General features: G+C 37.9%; 1 protein-coding gene across 1 annotated transcript in view; it reads left to right on the top strand.

The window, feature by feature from the left end:
- PKHD1 (PKHD1 ciliary IPT domain containing fibrocystin/polyductin) overlaps window positions 1-21,699 on the top strand; it is a 459,739-nt gene that overhangs the window by 339,752 nt on the left and 98,288 nt on the right. Inside the window, 1 exon segment of the mRNA XM_055330173.1 lies at window positions 1,502-1,659. Coding sequence (XP_055186148.1) covers window positions 1,502-1,659 — 158 coding nt within the window.

Below are 21,699 nucleotides of genomic sequence, written 5' to 3'. Positions count from 1 at the left end.
CCAGGATCCTGATGCAGAACTCGATCCCAGGACCCTGGGATTACACCGAGCCAAAGGCAGATGTTCAACCACCAAGCCCAGGTGTCTCTCAATATAAGATTTTTGCGATATCTCTCACAACAGAGGCTCTATTTCTCTCTTGAATTGGGCTCAGCCATGTGAGTTTTCCTGACTAAAAAAGGGAGCGAAAGTGATAGAATGCAAATTTTATTGATGTGTCATTGTTTTATCTTTATTAGAGATATTCCTTTGGAATGTTTTCAAAATCACTGGAAAAAAAATTACCCCAATTCTTGACTCTTCCATGGAGTATGGTGTCATTAGTTTTCGGAAGAAGGCTCAGGAGGCCTTGTGCAGGGACTAGGATGGGTTACTTTCTTTCCCCCACAACATTGGGGAAAACTCCTTTAGCTGGAAGAAAAGAATCAAGAAAAATTGGCCTAATTAGAAAGTTAATATGTTTGGCCCAACATCAGTCCTTTTTTAATACCCATCCCTGAGTCATTTTTTCGGTACCTAAACATTATGAGGTTTGCAATTTGTGTTATTCTGTCATTTTTTCTTCTGCCCAATTTTCCTTAGGTTCATGTCTTACTTATGGCATGAAATAGTTATAAAGCTAAATGATATTAGCTTCTGATTCTTTGTATTATTAATACCTGACACATGGTTGGCATACAATAAATATTTAATATTATTACCAATGGTGCCTAAAATTATTAGACCAGGGGAAATCAAATAAATGCTCTATAATTCAATGCTATAATTGTCTATAACTTGTTTATATAACCCGCCTGACTCTCAATTCTGAAAGTATAGGAACCATGTCTATCTTTATCACTACTGTATTCCCCAACATGTAGATGTAGGTTTTCAATAGATATTTGTTGAATGAAAATATCTATTTTTACCTTGTTTGTAGATAGCACAAATAGAATTGATATTTATAATAATAATCTTAAAGTCCTGCAAGGCCCCAAAGTTTCATAAAGAAATGATTACATTATGCTCAGTAGATATTAGAGGTAGGAGCGTTTTATTACATCTTGCTTCTTATAGACTTAGCAATTGAGGTAAAGATTATATATTCAGATATCTAGAATATTTGGTTAAAAGAATGTCTTTCTTTTTGCCCATATAACTGGGAAATAACATTTTCTAAAGCTTTTTATTTTGTATTTGTGTAGTACCTTACTAATAATAAAATCCTGTTGAATTTTTCTCTCTTTTTTTTAAAAGATTTTATTTATGTATTTGTTTGTTTGAAGGAGGGAGGAGCACAGGGAGAGGGACAAGCAGACTCCATGCTGAGTGCAGAACCTGATGCAGGGCTTTATCTCATGACCCTGAGATCATGACCTGAGTCGAAATCAAGAGTCATATGCTTAACCAACAGAGCCACCCAGGCACCCTGAATTTCTTTTTTATGCCAACACTACCAATATATGTTTTCTCTGTGTTGCTTATCATGGAATGAGAGAGTTATTTTCTGTCTTCACAGGAAAGGTTTAGGGATACTGGTTTGCCCTGAGTCAGATTGTGAAAATCCAAGAAAATACCTCTTTAAGGATCTGGATGGGAGAGCCCTGGGTCTGCCACCACCAGTGTCTGTATTTCCTAAAACAGAGGCAGAATGGACTGGGTCCTTCTTCAATACAGGTTGGTTATATCTGAACTTGATGCCTCCAGCAAAGGGAGCATGCTGGTGAAGGAGCTGGCTTGTTGGCTGGGTTGTCTAAAAGAAACAAAATAGCCAGGAGAAGAACTGAGCTCAAGTTAGAGTCTACGCTATCACAGGGACGCTGAGGGATTAAGCAGTGTCACTATAGCATTGTTATTCCCTCCACAAAATCACTTATGTCTTTGTGTAAGGCACAGATTCCTGACATGCAGCTCTGTGCCCAGGTGAGAACATCCTCTCACTAGTATGGTCACCTGAACCTGAAGCAGGATTCTTTCACAGTCAGCCATGGAACCAGCTCCTCTGCCATCTGAGTCCACATTTCTCTTCCCTCTGAACTTAAAGGCTCTTCCTCAGGAGAGGGTGGAAGAGTAGAAGGCATGCAGCTTTCCTTCCTTTCTTCTTTCTTTGTCCCTGGGGGGCTATAATAAAAAAAATCCATCTTCTTGCTTATACAACCAGAGCCCATTTAGGGATCAGTTTTAATAACTGGAACCCCAGACAGAGATCATTGTCCTATGTCCACAAATAATGGGACTCTGAGTTTCTGTTGGGTTCAGGTGGAAACTGCTGCACATAAATCTGAAGAATTTCCCCAGATTTCTTTCTGTATCAGTGTTAATTCTTTCCACACTTCTCTTTCTAGTCTCCCTTTCCCTCTTTATTTTCCAAGTGAATGAATGTCCCAGGACAATGTTCTCAGATGTATTTTATTCCCTCCCTAATCTTGCTAAGTTGAAGGTTGAAATCTTTTCTACTGCTGATGACTTCCAGTTTATATCTCCAGCCCTGAACTTTGGTCTGACATATCCAACTGGTTCCATTGGGAAGTACAATCAGCATTTCAGATTCAACACACTCTAAAAGGGTTCTTGAGCTCTGCCTGCATCCACAGCCTGCTTCTTGCCTAGTTGACCCTACCTCCATAATTGATATAATCATTCATGAGGTTATTTGAGCAAAAAATCTAGGAGCAGTTCTTTATTCCTTTTTCTGATATAAATGTTCTCACTTGTAAACAATTATCATCTCTCACTCAACAAGGGAATAGGATAGCCTCCTTACTTGGTCTTCTTTCTTCTGTTCTTATATTCCACAATCTATTTTTCACATGGTAGCCAGAGTGATCCTTTCAACTTTCTGAATGTTTTCCATTCCCCTAGAATGAAATCCAAACTACAAGCCTATAAATCCTGTAGTATCTGGTCCCTGCCTATGTGTGACACCTTTTTGACTTACTTATAGTAGTCTTATGTTTTTTTTTTTTTGTTTTTTTTTTTTTGTTTGTTTGTTTGTTTTAACGTGCAAAGTCTATCCCTACCCCAGGGCTTGCCTTTGCATTGGCTGTTTCCTCTGCCTGAAATATACTATTCTCATGTCTTTGCAGAGCTGGCTCCTTCTTTTCAGATGATAGCCCCTCAGAGAAGCCATCCCTGGCCACCCTTTCCAGAATAATTATTCCCCCACTATTCTCTAGCCCTGCTATGCCTGCTTTATTTTTTGTCAGAGTTCCACTACTTGAGATTATATTATGAATACACTTGTTGACTGGTTGATTTACTATTTGTCTTTTAAAATGCAAATTTAGTGTGGGCAAGAATTTTGTCCTGTTCGTTGCTGTGTATTTGTGATACAATTTAATATCATATCAACAAACATTAGTTGACACATTGATCAAGTGAATGAATTATTGATAACCAAGGAGAATATTAATGGTTTTTTTTTTTTGCCACAAACCATTCAAGAATGTACAGAAGAAATTGAAGCTTAAATTTAGGTCATTGGTTTAAGGATTATCCATAATATGATATCTGGAACTGAGACTTTCCTAGGTCTCTTTTTACTTGTTCCCACCTTTCTTCCATTTGAATTGCTGCTACTTTTAGTGTTTGGCATTTATAGAAGTTTCTATATAAATCTTTTAATTACCATACAATTTTTCATGCTTCAATATTTTTGCACATTTCTTTTAAATATTTTCATTGATTGAAGGCTTATCTTTGCAACAAGATGACAAGCTGTGGGGACTTCAGTATAGGTTTTAAAAAGTCAATGCTGAGTGTGTGGAACCCGCAAAGTAAATATTCATTTGGATATGTTGGTCATTTCTGTTAGATATAACCAGCAAATACATTTTTGCACAGAGGAATAAAATTTGGGTAAAATATATATTGAGAAATAATGTGCAGAGTAGTAAAAGGGAAAAAAAAAGATAGGCAACTGCTCTCTCATTTAGCACTATATCTATTCAAATAGCTTTCTATAGTGAGTTATTCTGTTGGTTAAGAATCATCCTACTGTTATAGGTGTTTACACCATGGAGAAAATATCCTCATGTTTTAAGACAAAGTATAGGCATAATTGTAGGGCTTTTCCACACTTGTGGTCTTTGGTGAGGACCACATTTCTGTGGAATCAGTACCAAGGGACATATGTCCTAGACTATTTAATGAAAAGCACATTTCAGAAAAGAGTAAGGACTGAAGCAAGTCTTAGTGTGGATTGCTCCAGAGGCAGACAGTGAGTGATACAAGGCTTAGAATCTAAAGTTTTATGTGAGGAGGTGATCTCGGTAAAGCGGAGAAGTGGGGAAGTAGGACAGGGAAGGGGATGCATCCAGAGGGATGTAATCAAACTGGTTAGCACTATGGACTGCTGGAACTCAAGTCTGGGTGGGAGGGGGGTGAGAGGATCCAAGAGACCCTGGACCCATGGCTGAAATGTGTCCCTGCTAAGCTGTGGAGAGACTAAGGTATTTATAGCTCAAATCCCCGCTTATCATTGGCTGAAGTTTGCTTCTGGGCATTAACTCTCCAGCCTCTTGGCTTTCCCTGAACAAAGGCTAACTATGCTCTTTCCTCTGGCCAGGAACAAACCTCTCTCAGAAGGAAGTGGTAAGGTTTTGCAGTAGTCATCTCTGGTGGTGAAGGTGAATGCTAAAAACATATGGCCGTGGCACTAAAAATGTCTGGTACAAGTAGGGGCTCTAAAATGTTGATCAAATACAAATAAAATGTTGATCAAATGTGTAAGGGTGCCTGGGTGGCTCAGTCAGTTACACATTTGCCTTTGGCTCCAGTCATGATCCTAGGGTCCTGGGATCAAGCCTTGTATCAAGCTCCCTGCTCAATGGGGAGTCTGCTCCCTCTTCCTCTGCCACTCTCCTTGCTCATGCTCTCTTTCTCTCCTCACCCCTTTCTCTGTCAAATAAATAACTATACCTTTTTAAAATACTCCATGTGTAAATGATGAGGTGGTTCGATGAACTCAGATAGTTGCTTACCGTGTGGTATAAATATGCTGATTAGGCATAAACGTCCTCTTGCGGCTGGTTGTATATTTTATTTTTCTTAACTCCCTAGCCTAGTTGTGAAGTATGATTCAATGGTAAAACTCCAGCAGGTGTTACAGTATCACATACTGCTTAATATCAATGTGTGTGATGTGTGTGCGTGTGTGTGTGTGTGTGTGTGTGAGATTGAATGTATATAAGAAAGTGTATATGACTGACTACTTTCAACTCCTGATGTTTTAAAGCTTTACAACATTTTAAATGAGGTTGCTATAGGTACCAACCGCAAGGATTCCCACAGTAGAACCTGCTGTTTACTGCACTAAAAATACAATCTGTGTCTTCTTGCAACAAAAGAGACAGCACATAGTATAAATGGTGCCTTCCTGGTGCTGACAGGATTATGGGGTTTTCCTTTTATTTCCAAAATATGAATAGATCCTCCTTCCCTGATTCAAGTCCCTTTTTATTTTTTAAACCATTCAATTATGTGCCACTTTCCAATTCCCGAACACAATCTGATAGATGAGAAAAGCACAAATTTAATCTGAAGAGGAGTGTCTATTTTGTATTTTTTCTCTCGGAGACAAGAATCTATAATCTTCTGAGGAACAGGAAGAGGAGTGCAGGAGAGATGAAAATGGAGACCACTGGAACCAACTCTCATATTTATTCCAAGTGACATTGAGTGGGACATACCCTTATGTTCTTTCTCAACTTTGTTAATAACCAGTTTGGAGTCCATTGCCTTTGAGGGTTATTTTTAATTTGAAAAATACAGATTGTATTTGCACATATGAGTTCACAGCAAAGCTACCAACCCAGACAGATATCCACAGGTCCCGGCACATTGTAATATGCTCTGGCATTAGAAGCAAAAATTATCCATGTGGATCAGTTATAAGGAATACTGTGCCAGTGGGTTTTGCTATCTGTGTGATGCAGGGTGTGTAGCCAGGGGAAAAGTGAGCTGTTAATTTTGATTTGTACTTATCTGTAAGTTTGCATTTGCAGCCAACTTTGAAACATGCATGGCAATAGAGTGCAAAGCAGCTAATCCCAAGCAGGAGATGTTCTGAGAACCATTTGCATTTTATTCTGGAAAGGATTTCTTTTGAGTATGGGAGCAGCTAATGATCTGAAGATCCAAAATCATTGAGAAAAACAAAGTCTTGAAATTAAGGTCAACTTAGGTGGGACTAGACAGGTGCCAGAGCTTCGCACTCTAACATCTTAGTCATTTCCAGTCTGTCCCAGGCTACAAGTGGTTGGCTTTACCTCCCAGACCAGTGGGTATGCATGGAGTACCTATATGGTTAAGTGGAAGAAATCAGAGCTTTACTTTAAATGGCATTTAATAATTTCTGAGCCATGATGAAGAAAGTAGAAGGGAGATACAATGAAAGGTAGCATTCCATGAGTGACTTTTGCATGCTACATGCTGAAGTTGACATTTTCATCCACTGTGCAAATGCATTTTGGCCGCCTACAGTCTACTAAGGCTTCCAAGATTGGGAGCTCTAGTTGTGAACACTCCTGCTTTCATCAAGCTTATGTTCCAGTAGAGAGATATATATAAAAAAAAATAAATCAAAATACTCCAAAAGTGAGAGGAAGTATGAAGAAAATAGTATAGGGTTTTGGATTTGAGAGGCAGATTGAAGGGTGTACATGTGTGCATCTGTGTGAATAAGGCAGTTGCTATTTGAAACAGAGTTACATTTCCAGTGAGACCTGAATGAGGAACAAGGAGTCACTGCTCTGAGCAGAGGAGAAGCCTTGTAGGAATAGAGAATAGCCAGAACAGAGGCTTTGGGACAAGAATGGCCTCAAAGTGTATGAGGGGTGGGTGAAAAGGAGATCAGTGCTACCGGTGTGTGATTAATGGGAACGGGAGTAGATGCAGGTAGCCAGCACCCAGCTCCTTCCTAGGCCAGGGTCATTTGATAAGATGATATTGGAGGGTTTAAAGAAAGGTGGTGATAAGACTTTGTTCACTCTCTGGAAAGATGGGATATACAGCCATGGAATAAATGGACTGTGGGAGTCAGACTCAGGGCAGGCAATGCTGCTAGGAAGCTACAGCTAAGGGCGGCTTGGGGATGCATGACCCCACAAGTGTTCTGCTCACGTGTGCTGGCCCACAAAGTCTTGCACTAGTCTACAGTGAGATAATTACATGAATGGATCAATTAGAAACAACAGATGACAGAGTAATTTTATATCTGTTGACGCTAATCAGTAGAACTTGGGGCTTTTATTTTGTATGATTTGTCAGATAATTTATATTTTTTTTAAGTATTGGTCCTCAATGGACTGGAAATTTTAAGACAAAAACAAACAAATGAAACAAAAAAAATCCCTGTTCTCCTGCCAAATATTTTTCAGTTTAAGGAAATATTTCAGTTTCAGAAGGTAAATTTAATGTGGTTAGCACAGTGGCTTCTGTAGCTGACTTACCATCAGAATTACCTAGGACATTAAGCATTAATTTGCATGTTGGAGGAGATTCAGTAGGTATGTGTGAGGCCCAGGCCTTTGTATTTAAACATACGTACACACATGTACACACTCACTCACACACACAATCTCCCCAAGTGATTCTGCTGTGCTAAGGTTTGAGAAACACTAGCTAGAGACTAATATGCTTGCTTTGAAGTAGATAGATGGGATGTTATGAAGACAATATTTTTAATTTAAAAAGTGAGCAGTCTCAATCTCTCACGAAAAATCAAAAATTTACTATCTGTGCCAAATACCAAAGGCATAAATATACTCACTTATATACACACTGGTTGTATTTCTGAAAAGAAATAGGATATGAACTAAAAAGATATAGGAATATTTACAATCTAAATTAAGTCTTTGAATAGTAACAATTAAACTTTTTTAAACGTAGATTACTTTTGCTAGTACTAGGGTGAGTTGAATGACCTCAAAATGTCACCTTAATAATAAAGCATTGGATAAAAATGAGTTCAGTGCTAAGTTTATTTTTTGAATTCTACATTGAATCATTATATTAAAAACCTAAACTCATGATAAGCTTTTCCCACACTTTCCTTGACGTCATTCCCAGCAAAGTACAGTGGTCTGACCAGGACTTCTGACCAGATCCACCTTCCAGGCAGTTGAGAGTTTCCCACTCTTTGCCACAAGAGGATAAGAAGTATTTTTCAAATGGTGTTCCTTCTTGGTCGCTTCCTGAGAAAGAAAGTTATAAACCATTATGGAGACCTTAAAAGTGACTGGCTTCAAATCAAAAATGAAAGATTAGGTTGATAAAAAAGAAAATAAAGCTGGCATTTGACTGTCAGCCCATGGGGTGATGAAGTGGTTTCCAACTGAATAACGGGAAGGCTCCAGCAACGGGAGACATACGCTCAGCTGCTTGCAGACGGAATGGCTAACATTTTCTCAACTCTTTGTTGCTAGATCTCGAAATGTATCTTTTCTTTAAGCTTTCTAGGCCTCTCTTTCTTCCCATTTGTCCTGGGAATGACAGCAAGATGGTATTATAAAATGGGAGAAGGGAGAGGGAGGGAGAAAATGAAGGGACAGAATGTAGAGAGGAAATGGTTTGTCTGCCAATATCTGTGCTTGCAGAGGTCTTTTTCTTCTAGCTAGAGGGGGAAATACCATTCTCTTTTCCCAAGCAATTATAGGCCCCCAAAATTGAAACTTGGTATATAGCTCTTTAATCTCAGCAGATATTTATGGTTAAACATTAGACTTAGGATTCCAGATGTCAGGGTATTAAAATATAAAGGCACAGTAGAGTCTCAGAAAATATTAGAATCTTGGGGTGTGTGGCTGCAGGGATTTTTCTCCCAAGCAGAAGAGGGTAAAGCTTTCAGTGATCCTTTGTGAGAACCAAAGAGCACCTTTCCTTCACCTGATTCTCTCACTCCCACATGACTTGCCCTGTCTCCAGGCCGTGAATGGCGTAACAGTGTTTGATTGCATTTTGAAATCATCCATACTGTGAGTTGGAATGCTTTTCATGTGTAATTTGTAAAGGATGATGTGAAAAGGCATATGAGCCATGGGCATAATTTCTGTTGCTTCTCCTCAATCTGGACACTTTATTCCTGAGATTTTCTTGATCCTCAAATCCTCCATTAGAAGCTAATACTTGTGGAGTAGTAACCATGTTTCTGACTCTGTGCTAAGACCGTCAGATGAATTATCTCATGGAATGCCATCAACAGAATATATCCTATGAGGTAGACATTCTTATACCCTACCTGATAAAGCTATGGAAACTGATATAGAGATATTAGGTAACTTGCCCAAGCCACATGACTAATTAATAGAAGATTCTGGACTGAACCTGTGTTTTTAACACTACATAATACTGTACATGGTACCCTCTTGCTAAGTTTCTTTTTCCTTTTTTCTTTACATTCTCCAGTGTTAGTTCTCTTACATCTATCAGCCATTCTCACACAGATTCCTGTCCACACAGAACAAAGCAAGCTGAGACTGTGCAATTATTCCAGCAATTATCCACCCCAACTAGCAATAATAATAGTTACCAATTATCTAGCATATTCCATGTGCCAGGCATTATGCTAAGTGGTTTATAAACATTCTCATTTATCCCTTCAACAACCTTAACATGTAGGGATTGTTATCCCTTTTCAGCATTTGAAGAAATAGGGGTTTAGAGAAGCTAACTAATTTTTCATGGTCCTGTAGCTAGAATGTGCAGAACCAAGATTTAAATCTATATTTGTCTGATTCCAAAATCTGGGCTTGGAATCACTTCTAGATAATTATCATCTTGTGGTCTGAATCATCTGGTGAGGAACTGCACAGAGGGATATTTAACTCAAGAATTCACATATTTCCATCTTATAGCAAATCAATTTTTAGATTTTAAATTATAACTGTTAATTACTGTAACATTTTTGAAAGGCAATGGTAATAATGATCACAAGAAAGCCTCACTTAGTTCCTCTCCTTTGTATGGTATACAGCTATTTCCGATGTGCAAAGTCAATGGACTTTGTCACATCCAAGAAAAGCATTTTGTCAGGGTTAACCCATGGAAGCTGTGTGACAACCATAGAGCAAGCAGTATGAAGTGGAAGCTTTGGTCATGAGATAAAAATTTTATTATGGTAATTTTTCTGTGGCTTCCCCTTTCCTCCAATAAATTGAGGTAGGGTTTTTGTTCTGTTTTGTTTTGTCCAACTTAGACAGATGTTTACTGAAAGTCCAGGGAGAGCAAAGTACTATGTACTATTGGGGTATCCTATAAGATAAAGCAAGGTAAATAAGAAACTATCCCTGCCCTTGTGGACGGGTGCAGGGGGGCTAAGCTACAAGATGGAGAAAATTAGTTAATATAAAATTGGCACAATATACGCTGGAGAGTCCATGTGTACCTGGGGATATAGACAAAGGCTCTAGGAAGGAAATAGAGTTTGCCATAAGCCTAGAGCATTGGGAAAAGCTTTAAAAAGCATATGTGAAAGACGCAAGTACAAGGGGGTGTTTAGAAGCAGTAGACACAGTGTGTGGCAGTGTGGCCGTTCCCCTGTGGAACACTCCCTGGCTTTCAGATGCAGCTGGGGCTCTGACTCTTTATGTCCTTGCTCTACCTATCACCAAATTCCATTATAGCACATCTGATGCTCTGTTGCCATCATCTTCCAAGCCTGTCATCTCACCAGACTATGACTACCTTAAAGGCAAAGATCCTTGAATTTTTAGTACAGTCCCTGGGACATAATATATGCTCAGTAAATGTTTGCTGAGTGAGGGAATGCATGAATAAAATGGGTGCATAAATGAGTAAAAAAGTCAAGAACTCAAGTTTAGGTTGTCAGTCAACTGCTCCACAAAGTAAATCTTATCGAGTTACTTAATATATAATTTGTTTTAGCATTCTCAAAGAATGTTCCCTATTCACTCACCTCAGGAGATGGTACAAATTGTGGTCGTTGGCTAAATTTTGAAAACTCTAATTCTTCCCATTTTGGAGATCTATCTTGTACATTAAGATATTATAGGATCTGATAAGTTCTACAATTAAATTTAAAAATAGTATTTAATTTTGTCTTATTAAATATTTCTCAAACATCTTAACCAGTGAGTACTTATTCATACTAGACAATTACTGTACTTCAGAATGCATTATGAGAAACATTAACTCATATTAATTCATTAGTTTGTAGGGATACATGCCAATTGGAAAGAAATAAGATTACAGGATGTTTACTTTAGATGGTTCCTTGAAGGTTAATATGTTCCACTTCCCATTCAATGCATAGATGGTCTCTACCTTTAACTTTCTTGGGAAGTGAGAATTCACTTGCTTACAGGGCTACCTAATATATTTTGAATAAGTTTAATTGTTAGGATTCTTTCTATGAGTTGCACCACCAGTGACCTAGTGTGCCTCTTGGTGTGACAGAGTACAGGTCTAATTCTTTCCATATTACAGCCTTTTATTCAAATCAGTAAAACAACGATCTTATAATAACCCAGTATGCCTTTTGTAAGCAAAGAATTCTAAATTCCTTCTGTTAGTCAACATATGACTAAAAATTGTTTTAGGTCTTCATTTTCTAAATTTATTTTTGGTATTCTTCAATTTGTTGATGATTTTTCCAAAATGTCACAGCCAGAATATTACCTATCTAGACAGCATTGTCCTCCAGACAGAATAATGCAAACCCTAAATGTAATTTAAATTTTTTAGTGTATAGGCTAAAAAAGGTAAAAAGAAATAGATGGGATTACATTTAATAATGAATGTTATTTAACCTACTATATTAAAAATATCATTTTAAGATTAAATATAAAACAGATATTTTGCATTTATTTTTTCATATTATGTATTTGAAATTTTGTTTGTATTTCAGAGTTATGGCATATTCAGAGACTATATTTTCATCAGGAATATGTTTTTTTTTAATTTTTATTTATTTATGATAGTCACACAGAGAGAGAGAGAGAGGCAGAGACATAGGCAGAGGGAGAAGCAGGCTCCATGCACCGGGAGCCCGACGTGGGATTCGATCCCGGGTCCCCAGGATCACGCCCTGGGCCAAAGGCAAGCGCCAAACCGCTGCGCCACCCAGGGATCCCAGGAATATGTTATGTGTGTCTAGATTTCATAAACTTTCCAATTGAAAAAGTAGATTCACATGTACAAGTTGTTCCAAATATACCTAAATATTTTCCAATAATTAATCATTTATGCAGTTTAACTTATAAGTAGCTAAAATCATATTCAACTTAAAATTTAATTCTCAGTCGCACTAGTCACATTTCAAGGGTTAAATAACTATATTTAGCTATGATTACCTTAATGGGTATCTTTCTTCCCTAATTCTGGGAGGTCAAATAAAGAGAAGTGTTTTGTTTTTTTTTAACCTATGTACTACTACATAGATTACATACTACATGCTTTATTCATCTCTTAAATTTCATTTTTGTAAGTCATTTTTATAGATCGTTAGATACAACTTCGGTTTCTTTGGATTAGACACTAAGCCCAAAATTAGAAACCATTTTACAGACCACCTAACTGGTTCTGGGTATATAAGCCAGTCAGTAAAAGAAAGAAGCTTATCAGAATTATCTGCCATTAGTAGGAGCTACTGTTCAAATACCCAGTTCTCATAAAAGCATCAAGGATTTCTGAGACTGAGAATTTTACCATTCAAAGACCTTTCACTGAAAAGTCTATTCACTTTTCTATGCTTTGTTGCATGAGAATATTGATAGTATCAGTGTTTCACAAGAGGGGCTATTTTTGAATATCTGTAACTAAATGAAATTACCTGACTTTTTGCTGTGATAATATACTGGCTCTCTCTTTTTCCTTAGTTTTCTTTATTTTTCTCTCTTTCTTTGCCTCTGCCCCATCCCCTATTCCCTCTCTTGAGATTATTTCCAGACTTCATTGAATAGTCAGCTGTATTTCTATTTTTTAAATGTTAATAATGGAAAAATCCTGCATTGCTGTGTTCAATCTTTTGGTACGATAAAATTGAAAGATTTAGAAGGCAGAAGCTCAAACTTTAGTTTATTTTACACCTAAGACAGATGGATGTTGCTTGTTCTATTTGTATGATTATTTTATATATTTTTATGTGTGTTTGTGTGTGAGTGTGTGCACCCACATGTGCATTTTAATGGAAGGAAATACTTGAACAGTCTCATCAGTAAATAAAATGCTTGCGCCTTACCAATATGTACTAAACAAGTTTGTGACTCAGACCTTACCATTTCAACATTATGTACCTGGAAATTTCTTTGATCTGGTTCTCAGTTTTTTTCTGCATATATTTTTGCACACTCACTAGATGTAAAAACTAATGCTGCTTTACAATGGTTTGAGTGTAATTATTAAATATATCCTGAAAATAGATGTGTTGAAGGAACAAAAAAAACTTTTAAAGATCAGAATAGACCTGAAGTATTTGAGAAATTAGTTTGTAAAAAGATGACATTTTTAAATCATGAGAAAGTAGAAATTATTCAATTAATGACATCAAGACATTTGAGTAGTCATTTAAGGAAAAAATTGAGGAGTTTATACCTTTCTTTTTATAAAAATAAATTCCATATGGATTAAAGATAAAAAATTGAATATATAGAATTACTAGAAAATATTGGTGAGATCATACTCTTCTAGTTACAGAGACCTTCCTTAGCATAAATCAAAACCCAGGAAACATTAGATAAATATTTGATAAATTTGGCTATTTAAGAATTAAAAAGTTTTGCAAAGAATATCAAAAACTAAACTAAAAAACTAGGAAAAATTTACAACTCCTAGAGAAAAGAGCTAATTACCTTATAATACAAAAAAATTCATAGTAATATTTAAGAACAAAAAGGAACAAACCAATTTGAAAAATATTCAAAGGATTCCCAAAATTTATTTAACAGAGAAAGAAATACGAATGCCAGTAAACATAAAAAAAGTCCAATTTCTCTCATAATCAAAGCACTGGGTTTCTCCACTGAGTCAGGCTGCCTGGATTGTATCCGCTTACTAGATATTCAACTCCAAGCAACTTTCTTAGCCTCTCTGAGCCTCAGTTTCACCACTTAGAAGGTGGAGACATCAATATTATGTGCTCATAATTATTGTAAGGATTAAAAGAGAGAAACTCAACGAAAGTGTCCACCACTATTACTAAGACAATGGTGACTACTGCTACTATAATTACTATTAATATTGCTTTAGCAATTGTCTTGGCAGTGATTTAAAAAGTTTGATCATTCATCTCTGTGTTGGAGAAAGTGCAGAGAAATAGTCCTCATACTTTGTTCTCAAATATCATTTGATGTAGCCTCTTGGCATCTGGTACCCATCTAAAAGTTCTGACTCAGCAATTCCACTTTTAAGACATTATCCTAGGGATTTTTGTTGAATGAATAAACAAAACGGTAAAACATAACACTGAGAAAGAAAACACTCCCTGCCTCTTAGCCCTCTTCTTTCCTGATCTTCATGCTCAGAGGGAACAACTGTGAGGTTGCCATGTTAAAAAATCATGTATATGTATAACTTATTATTTTAATAAGAATAGCGATAGTAAAACTCATTTATATAACAAATGGAATCTGGAAAAATGAGTTGGTTATTATGTAAAGCATGTCAAGAAAAGGGACACAGAAGAAAAGAAATTTTCGTAGACCTAGAAGCCAATCTTTTTACTATGGAATTAGGGACTCCCTGTAGGACCAATTCCAATTTGCTTAACTCCCTCACAGGAGAAATATTAATACAAATTGAATGTAAGTTCCTGAAAGTAATTGCCATGGAGAAAGGGAGTTGAAGCCGATTTTTTTTTTTTAATGTGGCTGTGGATAATAATCTCTTCCCTTTTGGGTAATGTTGGTAGGATGCACCTCTCCTTGAGCATTGCCTGTGTGGAAACCAGGCTTTCCCTACTTCTGGGCCATATTCTCTCTGTTTGAATGCTTCCCGGGCAAAGGAGCAGAACTTAGAGCTATAAAAGATACAATGTACATAAAATACTTAGTCCCAAACCTTGACTGAGATAAGCTCCAAGTAAATACTCATGATCACTATTCTGTTGCCACCATTGACCATGGCTCTGTCTGGGGCAATGACTTCCAACATTTCAGGCATCACATTTTAATGTGTGCTTCTTTTCTATTGCTGCCATAATAAATCACTACAATACCCATGCATTGTTTCATAGTTCTGCAAGTCAGAAGTCTCTTAGACTTGGCTGATTCTCTACTTTGAGTCTCTCAAGGACCAAATTAAGGGATTGGCAGGACTGTACTCCTTTCTGGAGTATCTAGGGATGAATCCACTTCCAATCTCACTTAGATTTTTGGTCAAATTCAGTTCTATGGGATTGTAGAACTGAAGTCCCCATTTCCTTGCTGGTAGGCTTGGAGGTCACACGTAGCTTCTGAGTCTCCTCACTTTCCCTGACTTGTGGCCCACTTAACCTTCGAAGCCGGCAGGGGTAGACTTCTCTTACAGGGAAAAAGTGAGGCTTCGTTTGTCTTCCTTCAGAGATATTATAGAAATATGGAGGATTCTATAGCTGTTCTGCAGGGTGAACATCAAGGCTTGATGGAAAAATTACCAGTGTAACCTGATTTATTTGATGTGATTATGCAACATTGTAATTCATAACCTGATTTTTGTCTCATTTTTGTTATAGGTTGAAACAAGAAAATGTTATTTTGCTATGCATTTAAGTATATCTTTTATTACATGTATTTTGACTTCAACTGTTTGCTATACCCCACCTTTGATATATTTATTTCCTGTGCTAGCATTTGCCTCCTCTACCAATTGCCCCCGAGTGAAAGGAAGCAGAATTTAGGCATTAGAAACTCCTGGATGTCCAGTGCCTGATGATGCTCGGTGACACAAATGTGAACTTCCATAATAAAGGAAAGCAGCTCATTTTCCCTGGCTCTCTCAGATACTTCGATGGCCCACCTAAATAGCTGAGTATGAGCTTGCAAAAGCTTCGATGAGGGATCACTGCATTTTGCAGCAATTAATTTTGCAGAGAAAGCAGTCTGTTTAAAGACGCCTGCAGCGCTCACTAAAATGGGGGTTGTTTTTCAAGGCCACCAGAGCTGCAGTGGGCTTAGGCTGGCTCATCAACAAAACAACAATGCTAAAATACGGCCTCCTGGGTTTTGCAAAAGAAGGGACTAGAGGGACAATGAATTATGCTCACCTGCTAGAGCTCGATGAAGACTGTGATTGTTTAGCCCCCCAGCACTACCCTGCAAGGGTTAAAATGACAGAGATATTAGTTGGCAATGGCTAAAATTGTTGGTTTGAAGCTCTCGGCAATACGCACACTGTTATTTACCGGACTTGGTCGATTTACTTCTTAATGCAATAATGACCTGTGAAATGAAACGTGAGCTAGACAATTGTTCCTCATTGTTTCCAGTAAAACATTCTTTCATACCCCATTAAACCACCATTAATTCCATGTGAAAGAGAGTCACGCACAAGCACCCGATGTTCGCTCTCTCTCTCTCTCTCTTTTTTTCTCTCTCTCTCTCTTCCTTGGACTTCCTTGCCCCCATGTTCCTGCTTTCTTTTTCTTTTTCTTTAGTATTTTCCCTCTTCCTCCCATTTCTCTAGATAGAGGAGGGACGTCATGAAGCACATGGTGGGAAATTCTTTTGAGGGACATCCTGGGTGACGTATCCCCTGAAATAGGGAAGGTTTCCATTGCAGAGCCTCAATTTGGCTCTCCATTTGCCTTGAATGTGAAAACAGCCACAGGAACAGAAGTTTTTCAAACATGGAGCACCTCTTTAGGCTTGTTTTTAAAACAGTACAAATGCCTATTTGAGTGAGTAGGCATCAATTCTCCCATGCTGGTGGCTGAATAACCACTAAGGAGAAGGCAACCATGTGAACTGGTGAGGCCTCTTCACTGGGCTGGGGAGGGGTCCTTCCCCCAGCAGGAACACACAGCAGTCACAGGAAGCCCCTCTGCTTTCCAGAAACCTAACTGTGGACCGCTTTCCCTTTCCTAGGGACCTACTCTCACTTCAGAGCTAAAAGTCCCAACCCAGAAGCACTGAACAACATGGCTTGAGAGGTGCTTCTCTCCATCCCTTTTCTCCCTACAGCCTCATGACTGGGGCTTGCCTTCATTTCCTTCACTGTGCGACTGGAATGTTTTACTATCCATTTTGCCTCCTTGCTATTTGCGTGGTCACTGCATCACTCTAACTTCTCCTCTTCTGTGGTTAAATCTTCCCTGGCTTCCCTGCAAATGTGAGGACATTTGTGATTTATGTTTAGAGCCCACCAGGATAACACAGGATGGTGTCCCCACCTCACAATCCTTAATCATATAAGGCAATGGTCATGGGGTCCAATGATTAAGGCATGGAGTTCTTGTGGCCATTGTGTTCAGACTAACATGTTTGGTGATTCCAAGAGTCCAAAATGAAATATATATATATTTTGTTTTGGAAAGTACAAATTTGGTAATTTAGAGTGTTATCTTTCCCTTTCTCCTCTTTAAAGGGATGAAGGAGAATGGGGAAAGAAAATCTCCTGAATTGCCTAAATGAATCTCTCTCTCACACACACACATACACACAATCACAACAGATCTGAAATAACATCTCACCATCAATTGTTTTTCTAATATTCTTTGAACATTCTTCACTTTTGGTTTTGGAGGTCAGTTTATCATCACCATTTGAAATTCTCAACCATTGATTTTCCCACGTCTTTCAAAATTGTTCCAGCTGAACCTAAATTGTTCTTGAAGGGTCAGTTTGTAGACATGAACTCTGGCACTGGTCTATATGATAGTATTCAATCACTAGAAAGGCTACTAAATTCACCATCGTCCCTTTTTAAGGAGAGAAATAGCCAACTGGGTCATCCCCTCACTCTTTCTAGTTTCCTGTTGAAAGCATTATCTGACATTTTGCTATTTGCAGCTGGTATCATGGAGGTCCCAGGAGCAAAATGATTTCTTTATAATCATACAGCCTATTATACCAGTCTTATAGTCTTCAAGCCAGAATTTTTCCTCCTGTATTAGAATGCCTTTTAACAAAAAGTTAATTAAGAAATAAATCAGTAATTAGTGAAGTAAGTAAATGATTAATGGCTCATTTAAAACAAGCTTCTTTTTCTTCCTAAAAAAAAAAAAAGAAAAAGAAAAATGATTGAGAGTAACCCTTTACTGTTCAGACTATGCCTATTACTGTTGTTATTCCAAATTTCCAAAAAGTTTTTGGAGAACCTAGCTGTCTTTTGAGGGGATGCCCTCTCCACTCTAGGACCAAATAAATTATGTCTTTCTCCTCAGAAAACCTTGGAACTTACTGGTGATGTCATCATGATACTAAACTCGGGGAGTTCTCAGGCCCTGAGACCTCAGTCACCAGCCCATGCCAGGTTCTTGACTTTGTTGTGAGAAAGAATTCGAGGCTAAGTCAGAGTAAAGTATAGCAGAAGATGCTTTATTGCAAAGTGAAAATATACTGTCAAGATGTAAGAGTGGGTGAGTTTAAGGGAGAGCTTGGCCCCTGGGGTTTGGGTTTCTTTTATTGACAGTTGTTAACAAGAGAGTGGAATATTCATGACTTGAGGAGGAATTTCTGGGAAGCAGGGTTATGTGCTCTTTCTTTTGTATTTGGTCAAGGGTTTCCTGTCATGGCATCAGTAAGGAGGAGATTTTAGTATGTTAACATAGTATAATGGAAGAATAATGTGAGCTTTGGTCTGCATTGTCACCCATCTTGGGCCTATCTGGTTTGATCCAGTTTCCTGTGGTTTTATTTTAGAGTGCTGCCAGGACAGGCCTCTGACTTTCTCATAGTTGGCCATGACTTCCTCTTTAGTGTCCCCAGGGATCCTGTTAGAACCTAACTAACTGCCTCTAACAATCATTCATGTTACATTTTGTTTAGAATGCTTAATTATGTTAGCATGTAATGGTGACTTCTTTCCCCAGTTTGATTATAACCTCCTGGAGGACAGGGCAGATTTATTATGCTAATTTTAGTTGTTTAACCAATATGTGTTCATTCTGTATTACTAAATAATAATAAGGATGCCTGGCTGGCTCAGTTGGTAGAGCCTGGGACTCTTGATCTTGGGGTTGAAAGTTCGAGCCCCACATTGGGTGTAGAGATTACCTAAAAATTAAAAACCTTAAAACAATATAAAACAAAGTAATCTATCTAGTGATACTACTATTGTGGTAGCTTCCATTTACTGGGTGCCTCTCTCCTACCAGCCATTGTGTTAGGTGTTTTATATGTCATATCTTTATAATAACTTGCAAAGTAAGCATCATTTTTATCATTCTAAATGAATGAAACAGGCTCTCAGAGTTTAAGGATTCTGTTTAAGATGATATGTTCAGTGATAAGTCAGGATTTATACCCAAATCTGTCTGAATTCAAAGCCTAAGTTTTTTTTCTTAATGCCCATGACCCTTTCTGTATATAGGCTGTCTGGGGAATTACATGTGAGATTCATCTTTGACCCTCAAGGAGATACTTTAGTATAATAATCCAAGCATCTGACTATAATATGAAGCAATATATGATAAGCACCTGCAAATACCTGAAGAATACTCTGAGCAGACTGGATGGATGGAATTTTGACAGAGAAAGAAAGAACTTCCCACACTGGGGCATGAATAAAGGACATAGATAAGACAGGTGTAGGTATTTTCATAGATTGAAGTATGGGAAACATTGAAATAAAAGGTAGAGCAGAGCCATACTTTTGGAGAGCCTTGAATGCTGGACTTAAGTATTTCTATTTACTTTAGTAGCTGCACAGGAGGAGTGGAGTAGACTTTGAAGATTTCAGAATAGAGGAGGAGTCTATAGGAAGCTATAGATTACAAAAATTATTCAGACTGTAGGAAGCAGAGTGAAGATTGAGTAGGAGCAGGGACCAAATGGGAAGACTTGTTAGGACACTGTTTCAATTGTTTAGATTTAGAGTAAATGCACTGAGTATCTGAAAGAGATTGATGGAATTGGAATGGAGAGGATGGTATAGATCAAAGAAATTCAAAAGAGAAGTAGAAAGGGCTTCCCTACTCCTGACTGCTAGGAACTGATGAGAGGAAGTCAGCATGGGATATTTGGGGGAATGGAGGTTCCAACAGCAAATAGGGGAAGTAAGATAAAGTGAATGATTGCATAAACTTTGCCTTTAGTGAATTTGGGGTGCCTACTCTATGGGATAGGAGCTATTCACATAGGCAGCTGGTGGCTAGAATCTCTAGGATTAGAGACTGGAAGATAAATTGCAGCTAGAGATAAAATAAAATTTATTAAGAATTAGGTGGTTGGTAAAACATTAGGGGGAAAGAAAGATTCCAAGGAAGGGAGAAAGCAAGTAAACTGAAGCCAGAGTGTTGATGAATGCATGCCATTGAGGAGAGCTTTGAAAGTGTGCAAGCAGATAAGTGATACATGGTATTTATGTCTTGTTACAGAAACAAGGAGGCACAAAGGTAGAACTACCCACCATGGGAGCAAAAGCTCTCACTGTATGCTTACTTGTTGACTTCTCGAGTACTTATAGGAAGATAATAACTGTGACAAAGATGGGGTGGGGTGTCATCCATCGGGAGAAGGCTATATGCCAGTCTTGTGCGCTGATGGAGGAAATAGGTGCAGATACAGTGTGATGTAGGGGATTTGTTCACCCGGGGTCTTACCAGCCCCTAAGTACTTCCCCCTACCCATACTGCCTTCTCCTTTTTAGCTTGGAACTGCTAACTGTGCTGTCAGATATTTCCTTTGGAAAGTCATTGTTAAGATATACTCATTCACTCATTCATTCATTCATTTATTCAGCAGAAATTTATTGGCAGCTACTGTATACCAGGTATTGTGATAGAGCTGTGTATACAAAATGACATAATTCCTGCCCTCATTTTATTAAGGAAAGTAAATAATAAGAGACAAATATACACATAAAAACAAATGAAAACATAAATTCTATATATGATAAATGACACAAGAGGAGTGTCATGAGTACACTACTTTAGAATGGTAGGGTTGGGTGGTGGGGAGTCAATGAAGGCTGCTCTTGGAAGTAATATTTAAGTAAGACTGAAATTGAGTAGACATTCACCAGGTTGTGTGTGGAAGGGAAAGCTTTCTAGGCTGAGAGAAATCCCAAGGCAGGAGAGAATATTGGAGGAAGGAAGGCCAGAGGCACTGAAGAATGGTGAGGACATATATATGTGAGTAGCCTGTGATGAGGTTGGACAATGGATGAGAGCCAGATCCTGAGGAGTCTTGTTGGACATTTTGAGTGTATGAGATTTTATTCTACTTGCAATGGAGACTGACGTAATTGACTTTGCATCTTTAAATCTGTGGAAGAATAAATGGAGATTTACAAGAATGGTTAACAGAAAGATGAATTAGCAGTTCTGCAGGGATCCAGGTGATAAAAGATGGTGGCATGGACTGCTCTTGTAGCAGTGGAAATCTGCTAATTTTTTGATAATTTGGAAAATATTTAATAGAAGATACAGAACTATGATTGGCAATAGAATTAAGAGTGCTTTGTTCTTCAGAAATATCTCCCTCGCCTGACCCATACACATACATCTGAAAGCTTTCCTAATATTTGGAATGCCACATAGATGTCATTAATTGAGATTTACTAAAGTTAAAGCATTCTTTAACATATACATAGTAATAGCTCTTTTAAGCATTTTTAATACAT

The sequence above is a fragment of the Nyctereutes procyonoides genome, unplaced genomic scaffold, assembly GCF_905146905.1.
Source record: "Nyctereutes procyonoides isolate TBG_1078 unplaced genomic scaffold, NYPRO_anot_genome, whole genome shotgun sequence".
Classification (NCBI taxonomy): domain Eukaryota; kingdom Metazoa; phylum Chordata; class Mammalia; order Carnivora; family Canidae; genus Nyctereutes; species Nyctereutes procyonoides.
This window is presented reverse-complemented; position numbering and strand designations above follow the sequence as displayed.